The following is a 9,703-nucleotide window of genomic DNA, read 5'->3' on the forward strand; positions in this document are numbered from 1 at the left end:
TAAGTTGAGGATGACCTGTATGTTCTTCTTTTATTTTCTCCAGTTTAAGGAACTGTGATTGTGTTTTGAATTTATGCACCAAGCAAAATTGTTGAGTTGGACAGCTTTAGAAATCTAAATTATAACATATAAACAAAAAGTGTTCATTCTACTTACACACTATCCTGGAAGGTACTGAAGTCATTAACTTGTGTCCCAAACACAAGATAAGCTAGCTGAGCATAGGCTAAGAAGATGATGAAAAACATAATTGCAAAGCCAAGAATATCTTTGGCACATCTTGACATGGTTGTTGACAACTGGTTCATGGTTCGATTGAAGCTGATAAATTTGAAAAGCTGATGAAGAAGAGAAAATGGTTTAAAACAAGGAGCCAACAGTAGCTAAAAGAATTGAGCTACTGACCAGAAAGAATTGCAGTGAACAAATTCCATACCAAATCGTTAAGTAGGATATTTTCATTTCATGTTTACATGTTCACCGAGCTGTGGTTTGTGATACAAAAGTGAAGGAAAACCACAGTTTATATGGAAATAACATCTTAAATATTAAGAAACTTTATGTCAAGGACTATTCCAAAGACTGCTTTTTTTGGACAGCTCAAGATATAGACAAATATGTTAAAGTTTTAAATTGAGGCTTATTTTCACTTTTGGTGGTCATTTGCCTACCTTGGTGCTTAGATGTTTTCAGCTGAAACACTGAATATACTATCTCAGTTGTATATTATTAGAACAGACAAAAAGGAAAGTCATTCTTGGGGGCAGAATATACTGTAAATATCAATTGCTTGCATTTGATATCATATTAAGTTGCATCAAGTATATAAAAAGGAGTGAGGCTTTGATTGTATGATGTAATGAGCCCTTAGAATAACCTTGAAGAAGAGGAAGAACAGCTACAGCTCTGATAATGATTAGAATAACAGTGGAATTTGAGAATTCCCCTCCTTTCCTTTATTCTTCCTAGTTCTTTGTAGGATGAAGGCAAAATTCCAGGGCTGGTGTCAGCCCTTTGTGGTAGGCCAGATATGAACACCAAAGTCATGAATACTGAAACTACAGGTTTCAGCTTATGTCCACGATTGAGCCCAATTTTTTTGTGATTAGGCGAGACAGTTGTTAAGTGAGTTTTGCCCCTTTTAAGACCTTTTTTCCCACGGTTGTTAAATGAATCATTGCATTAAATGAATCATTAGTAACATGGTGGTTAAGTGAATCTGGCTTCCCCATTGTCAGAAGGTCGCAAATGATCCCGGGACACTGCAACTGTCACAAATACCAGTCAGTTGCTAAGTGGCTGAATTTTGATCATGTGACCATGGGGATGCTTGTAGCTGGCCTTATGTGCGAAAGACGATCATAAATCGCCTTTTTCAGTGCTGTTGTAACTTTGAAAGGTCGCTAAATGAGCTGTTACAAGTCAAGGTCTACTTGTATTTCATTATAGAGATACAGTAACAGAATTTTGTAATTCCGAATGTGTCTCTCCCCCTAGAGAGGGTCTGAGATACTTTCTCAAATTCCATTCCTGCTCTGGACTCAGATTTCCCTTATTTGATTTTGCCTTGGCTGCAACTCTTCCTCCTCTTCCTCAGAACCCATCCCATAAGTTTAGACTGCCATCTTGTCTTTTTTTTTTGATCCTCCTCCTCCTCCTCCTCGCTGGACCTCCTGGATTGGAGACAGCACGTAATTCATCCCTTTCACGGTCCCCCCTTTCTCTTTCTCTCTCTCTCTCTCCCTCACCCCATCACCACTAATGACTCGGACAAGGCAACTTTATCTCTTTTTTTGTTTTCATTTGGGAAGAGAAAGCTAAGGTGCAAAATGGTTGCCTTAAGCCCCGTAGAAGCTTAAAATGTCTATTTCATGTCTTAAATACTCCACAAAACTGTGTCCTAGCCTGGTCATTTTTAGAGGGCGACCTCTGTCCAGTGGACATATTCATGGTGATGGAAGCTTTGCTTTACTCTAGATACGATCCGCATGGCACAAGAGAGAGAACTGTTTTAGACCTAGAGTTCTCCTACCTATTATTCTTCCGCAAGGCTAGAAGGTCTTCAATACCCTTTCATTTTGCCTTTAGTGAAATCCAAATAAATACTATGAATGTGATTTAGTATCATGTGGATTGTCTCAAAGCAAATCAATTGTAAACCATTTTCATTTTCAGTGATTTTTACTATTACATTTCCGCTGTGTAAAATGGAAAGTGTTACTGTGGGGGTAATGGTGGGCCTACATTTTTTCCCCTCACAAACCGTGATTTATCACAGCATATGAACTTTGCCACCCTTTTAAGCAGAAATATTTTTAAAAGCTACTTTTTAATTCTCTAGGCAACCACATAATACACACTTAAATTACTAAACTGTATTTTTAATCCTGCAATTATGGCAAACGCTAACTTGGACTGGGCTTTCTGCTCCTTTTTAGAAAAAGCTCTTGTTAGTCAACCAAAGCTTTTAAAATAATTTTTACATGCCATGTCAGAAAGCAGTAAGAAAAAAAAACCTTAACTGCAAGGATTTTATTTATTGCAGTACATTGTTCTGTGTTCTTGACTTTTAGGATAGATAGACATTAAAAGAACAAAAGAGAGACAGACCTTGAATGCAAATTGATTTTCCCCACTCCCAAATTATAACTATTCACTTTTTCAAAAGAAAAAANCTTTATCCAGACGAAAAACATGGTAACAGCTGCAACATTATTGAACTGGGTTTGCCAGTATGCTAAAGGTTCAAAATTGGGGAAGCTATTTTGATCTTCCAGCAGTTTCTTCACTAGCTTATTCACAGTAGATATTTGATAGATATTCAATCCAATAGCTGCCAATGATAGCTGAGAATAGAAAAAAAAAGAAAAAAAACATACACAAAGTTTGGTGGACTAATTTTATTGCTGCTGCATAATATTGTAATCCTGTCAATATAGACTTAACTGTTCTTTTAACTTCTAGTTTACACATGGTACCACCAAAAGAAAACATTCTGGGTATCTTTAGTATCATAAGTACATATTTGGAGTATTGAGGAAACAGTATTGAAAAGAGATTCAAAAAGATTCTCCAGATAGTTGGGAGACCACTCTGAAATTCGTGGCCCATCCCTTTGGGCCCTTCATAATGTCTTGAAAACATGGCTTTATGCTCAAGCCTGGGGCCCATCTTAGAAAACCATCTCCTGGTTGTATGGATTAAGATGATGCCCAGCTATTTATTTTTATTTTATGTGTCTTTATACATTTATTGTAAGCCTCCTAGCATCGCATAAAAGTCAAATGGGCACCTACATAAATAAAGTAGATAATACAGTATAAAATACTTTGTAGTATAAGCATCTGGTTTCCTGTTCCATTGCTTTGGCTACTGATTCATCAAAGATGGGAAGGTTGCTGTTTATTTCAAATATTTTTTTTTTCTAGCAGCATCAGGAAGGAAGGCATCTCTAGCAGTTGTGGTATAGAAGGGACAAACAAACAAGGAGGCATCTATCTCTTTGTTCATCAGAAACTTGAGAGTTGACAACTCCCTACAAAGTTTCCAGAATATTTCAAATTAGCTCAGTATTTAAATGGGTTTACTTACCGTGATAATGAGAACATCGAGACAGTTCCAAAGACTCCTAAAATAGAACAACCTGTGAATGTGAATTTCCAGGATTTCTTCCACCACATAATAAATAATAAAGAGGCAAAAAACAAGTTCACAAGCAGCCAAGAAAAAGTCAAAAGTGGTAATGTAGTGGATTAACTTCACTGGCTGGAATTGCCAGGATGTCAGGAGGCCTCCGGTGGGTGGGAATTCCACCAATAACCTGCATTTAAAAATAAAAGTTATCTTGTCATCGATTATTCTTTCGTTGCTCAGCTGATATTAAATATCTTTTTTAAGCCAAGGGTGGACAATTAAGATGTTAAAGTGATAAGTAACAATACCTATGGAAATCCTATGCTTTAACTATTTTATTAAAATATGTTAATTAAAATTATTTTTAACTTTAACACAAAATATTCTTTTTTATAATTTGCAAGTATTGGATTATTTCACTTACGCTTACTAACCTATGTTTGAAATAAATATATAGGGTTTTTATTTATGACCCTCGGTTTGGTGTGGTGGTTAAGGCTCCAGACTAGAAACTGGGAGACGATGAGTCTTAAACCTGCCTTAAGCACAAAGCCAGCTGGGTGACTAGGAAGGAGGCAATGGCAAACTATTTCCATAACTGGTGCCAGGAAGATTTGTTCATGTAGTTGCTAGGAGTCAAGTCTGACTTGAAAGGATTCCCCCACTCCCAAAAGAAAAAGAAACATTTGCAATATCATAATGAACAAAAACATCATATAATCAATATATAATTGAGGCTGGCAATAATATCATACATTCTCAGCACAAAATGGGCTCATCTCAGTCCAGCTCAAGGGGGGGGGGTGGACGACCAGATCTTTGTGGCTCTGCAAAAGGCCAATAGAGTTGAGGCCATTGGGGTGGGGGGGAGTGGTCATAGCAACAAAGAACTTTGTACATTATTTTCTAGAGTATGCCTGCTACATTTTTCTCTAAATTATCATTCTTCTTTTTATTGGGAAACGGTCTAGAGTCGTTGAGGCCACTTGGAAGTTTATCTGTGTCTTCAGGGTCACCCATTTGCACTACTCAGGTGACCCTGAGGATACAGGTAAACCTCCAAATGGCCTCAACGACTCTCTAAAAGAAGGCAAATGACCAGCTGTCTGCAAGGAGTATAAATCCTTCTATTCCCCACCATCCAGTCAGAGCTGAAGAAGCTCCTTGGATGAGAAGCGAAACAGTCTTAAAAGAAAAAAAGCACTTTTGGAACTTTTACCTACATGCTATTATTCTTATTAAAAATACCCCAAATCCACAACGTTAATTATAGCCTCGTGAGAGAAAAAAAAAACACATTATGGGAAGTATGGCCTTCCTGTTGAGTATAATGGAGATGACACCCACATGCACCAGAAGGTGGCCTTCACAAATCAAGAGTTAATGCTCAGTTAATAGTCAAACAGGCCATGCTCACCTGACAATGAAGAATAGATTGATATTTGCATTGTAGACGGAAAAGTCGATAAATACTGCCCTTGTGCCTCTGTCAAGCCACAAGTTGTTCTTAAGGACAGCAATCAAGGCAGAGGTGTCTTCTTTGCTTTTTGAGAGCTCCTGGTAATAGCCAGCTCCACTGTATGTGGCGATCAACCCCCAGTGGCTGCTCCCATTCAAGTCTTTTTCACTGCTGTACGTCCATCTACAACACAACATTAGAATCATGAGAATTACAAGAATCCTACCTCCGTTACTGCCATCTTGAACACTTATGAAACGAATTATCCCTAAGCATTTTTTTTCATCAGCAGTAAAACATGATGACAAAATATTTGAATATTTGTTGAATCTGCGGTATGCGCCATACATTGAATATTTTTCCTAGTAGGTGGGGTGGTAGCAACTTGCAGGGGCCATCTCCAGGATAGTTTATCAGCTGTCTTAGTAGCATTGAAAAGCATGAGCATACTTGGTATAAAATTGGGTATGGGTTGCTCATGTAGCATGCCCTATTACTGTAGTCAAACGTCAAAAATGGAGTACTGTCCTATTGGGTATGGGTATGGGTAACGTAAGGGCTGATAATGTACTCTACACCCTCTCTGCCTTATTAAAATGCATTATTAAGTCTTGATCAATAAAAATTTCATAGCTGGCACATCTGGTAAGCATATAGAGGTTTGGTCTCCAGAACATAAGAAGAATAAACTTTAAATAGAATGAATGAATGAGCTAACAAATAAATGAAGAAATGTAGTTGTTATCTGATGTTATGGACGTGGTTGTTTAAAGGCCTTAGAAGCTTTAAGTCAGCGGTTCTCAACCTATGGGTCAGGACCCCATTTGGGGCCGATCGACCATTTCACGGGGGTCACCAAGCAAGGCTGTCCGCCATTTTTTTCCCCTTTTCTGGCGGGTGCCTTACCTCCCTTGGGCTGGGACAGCTGGTGGTCGGCCTGCTCCGTCTCTGCCGCTTGCCAGCTACGCCTCGGCCGGCGCAGGGGGCAGAACCACGCATGTGCGGCGCTCCCGGGCAGGGAAAGTCCTCAACTTACGACCGGTTGGGTAGTCCTCGACTTACGACCAGTTTAGTCCTCGACTTACGACCGGTTTAGTCCTCAACTTATGACTGGTTGGGGGTCGCGGCATTAAAAAGGTTGAGAACCACTGCTTTAAGTCCTGTTAAATAGCTATGAGATTATGACATCTATGTATATCGGGATGGGCAACTATGGCAACTTTAGGACCTGGGGACTGCAACTCCCAGAATTCCTGAGCCAACATGGAGTTGAAGTCCACAGGTCATAAAGTTGCCACAGTTACCCACGCCTGGTCTATATGAATGTGAATAAATACATACGCTGTTCCATTCCGGAGCCCAAATGGAGCAGTGTCCTCATTAGTCACTGAGTAAACATCATAACAGTCTTTTATTTCATCTTTTAAATCTTCAGGTATCGAACATGAGGCATTCCTCACTTTCAGCTGCCGGATACGAGGCACTCCTAAAAGTAGATTCTCGTGGTAGATGAAACTTCTGTTTTCTGCCACTGTTTTATTATTGTACCACATCTCCCAGTACAGTCCATCCAACAACGGCCCCTCAGTGAACTGAAAGATTAAGCAAAATGTTTTAAATTGAGGATCAGCGATGCACTGTCTCTGGTGCTACTTGCTGGACTCTACTAAATTTCTGCCATTAAAAAATATTTTAAAAAGGAATTATTTTTAATTCATATTAAAGTTAATAAGCTGCCTTGAGGATCACTATCTCCTCACATGAGATTTCTTGTCATTTGGTCATTTAATTTAATTTTTAAATATCACTTTTATTAGATAGATATAGATAGGTAGGTAGGTAGGTAGGTAGGTAGGTAGATAGATGATAGCTAGCTAAGATGATAGATGATAAATAGATCATAGAAAGATAGATGATAGATAGATGATAGATAGCTAAGGATAGATAGATGATAAATAGATCATAGAAAGATAGATGATAGATGATAAATAGATTATAGATAGATAGATAGATAGATAGATAGATAGATAGATAGATAGATGATAAATAGATGATAGATAGATAGATAGATAGATAGATAGATAGATAGATAGATAAATAGATAGAGATAGATGATAGCTAGCTAAGATGATAGCTAGATGATAAATAAATCATAGAAAGATAGATGATAGATAGATGATAGATAGCTAGATGATAGCTAGATGATAAATAGATCATAGAAAGATTGATGATAGATAGCTAGACAGACAGACAGATAGATGATAGATATAATAGACGACTAAATATACCTTGGCCAATGGATCTCAATGGAAGGTGATACAATAAAGGAAATTGAACAGCATGTTAAATGTGGTTGAGAGGCATTCAACAAACTACGGTAATAATAATTTTCAAGAATTACCTCCCCCTATGGCTGAAAAGAAATGTTTTTGATCAGTGTGTGTTACCTGCTCTAACATAAGCCAGTGAAATATGGACACTAAGCTCACAATTGATAGAAAAGCAACAAATGTCATAAAGAGCCATGGAAAGATACATGTTCGGCATTACAAGACAAGATAGAAAGACCTGCACATGGATTAGAGCAGAGTTCCCCAACCTTTCCGGCTTTGCGGAACAGCATGGGGGGGAGGGGATGGTTCAGCACAAGCTGCGGGCAAGCGTGTGCATGTGTGCAGCTCCATTTGTTTGAGTGGCGGGCATGAGTGCCTGCCACTGGTACAAATGGAGCATGTATGCACGGGCTTGCCTGCTGCTCATGCATGTGCGTGTGCCTGCTTGCTGCATTGGACACTCTGGTTTTGAACAGCTCATGGCCCGTTAGTGGGCCCTGGCCTGGGGGTTGGGGACCCCATGATTAGAGAACAACCAAAAGTATACAATATCCAAGAGAGTAAAAGAATTGAAATGGAAATGAGCTGGTCACATAGCAAAAAGAACTGATGGCAGGTGGGCCAAGGCAGTCATAGAATGGATCCCACTCGATAAAAAGCGTCCATGAAAGAGACCTAAAACAAAGTGGATCGACAACATCAGCAAGTATTGTGGGCCCAGTTGGCAAAAGAAAGCTCAGGACTGTATTGCGGAAGAGGCCTTCATCCTGCAGTGGATAGACAATGACTAGAATGAGTGTGTGTGTGTCTGTGTGTGTGTGTGTGTGTAAGGCTGAGTCAACCTTGAGCTGGTGAGAATCGAACTGCTAGAGCAGTGGTTCTCAACCTTTTTAATGCCGCGACCACCAACCGGTCGTAAGTTGAGGACTAAACCGGTCGTAAGTCGAGGACTAAACCGGTCGTAAGTCGAGGACTACCCAACCGGTCGTAAGTCAAGGACTTTCCCTGCCCGGGAGCGCCACGCATGCGTGGTTCCGCCCCCTGCGCCGGCCGAGGCGTAGCTGGCAAGCTGCAGAGACGGAGCAGGCCGACCACCAGCTGGCCCAGCTCAAGGAAGGTAAGGCACCCGCCGGAAAAGGGGAAAAAATGGCGGACAGCCTTGCTTGGCGACCCCCATGAAATGGTCAATCGACCCCAAATGGATCGCGACCCATAGGTTGAGAATCGCTGTGCTAGAGTCAGCAGAATTAGCCTGCAATGCTGCATTCTAACCACTGTGCCACCAGGGCTCTCATAATATGTTAAATCTGAGTGATATGCATATAGCTTAAAGATATCAAGAATCACATTTCAATTAGTACCTTCCAGAAGTCTTCCATAGTAGACAAAGATCTGAAATTGGTTTTCTCCATCTTTGATACTGGTGTATCGAGAAAGAGCTGGGACATTACTCTCGTGTAGTAGTAAATGTTAGAATTCACCATTCCGTAAGATACTGTAAACATGAATTTGGAAATAATATGTATTTCAGATAGAAATTTATTAATCATCATCTTCAACTGTAACATGTAAGCAAGCATAAAGTAATATTTTCTTATGTGCTATATTATCAAGAATTATCTCACATGGGGCTCTTTAGGATGAACCTAGATACCAGAGATTGTCTATGTTTAATGCTAAATGCACAAGAAGTAAGTCTTCCTCCACATATTATGAATGAATTTTCCCAACATCAACCAAAAAGTAAATACAGTTCTTCTGTATTCTTTTCAACAGATCCTTCATACCTTTCCAGAAACTCTTGTGTTCAAAGAACCCAGGACAATGGGGAACCTGTAGCCATCTAAAATAATAAGACGGATTGAGGTATATGCGTATTTGCTGTTTATTTTCTTCTTTCTTTTACTTTGTTTTAGTTGCGGGCTAAATGCCGTAATAAAACTGAATTGAAACTGAAATTATCCAGATTCAGTTTCTGAAGAAAATGGACACTGAAGGCAGTCCTCTTATCCAATCATTAGGACATGGACTAGTTTCTAATACTAAACCTATTTGTTTATATTTAATATTTGAAAAAGCAAAAAGCAAAAACATAAAAAAGGTACACGCATTTCTAATTTATTTGTTTTGGTGTCCAGAAAAGCATCTGCAGTGAAGTTGGTTTACTTAGTGAAGCATTAACTGTAGCAAAATTCAGTTAATCGCCTGCCCAATTATACTCTCTAGCAGAAATAAAACTCCGCAGGAGACTGCATTGCAGACAAAAGACAGAGCTCTT

At 39.3% G+C, this 9,703-nt stretch overlaps 1 protein-coding gene across 1 annotated transcript in view; it reads right to left on the bottom strand.

The window, feature by feature from the left end:
* LOC107295394 (polycystin-2-like) overlaps positions 1–9,268 on the bottom strand; it is a gene marked incomplete at its 5' end in the record, with an annotated part of 19,673 nt that extends 10,405 nt beyond the window's left edge. Inside the window, 7 exon segments of the mRNA XM_015824709.1 lie at positions 80–338; positions 2,658–2,846; positions 3,592–3,820; positions 5,051–5,275; positions 6,434–6,684; positions 8,787–8,920; positions 9,213–9,268. Coding sequence (XP_015680195.1) covers positions 80–338; positions 2,658–2,846; positions 3,592–3,820; positions 5,051–5,275; positions 6,434–6,684; positions 8,787–8,920; positions 9,213–9,268 — 1,343 coding nt within the window.
* Between the last annotated feature and the right edge of the window lie 435 nt (positions 9,269–9,703).

The sequence above is a fragment of the Protobothrops mucrosquamatus genome, unplaced genomic scaffold (assembly GCF_001527695.2).
Source record: "Protobothrops mucrosquamatus isolate PMUCROS unplaced genomic scaffold, P.Mucros_1.0 scaffold2328, whole genome shotgun sequence".
Taxonomy (NCBI): Eukaryota; Metazoa; Chordata; class Lepidosauria; order Squamata; family Viperidae; genus Protobothrops; species Protobothrops mucrosquamatus.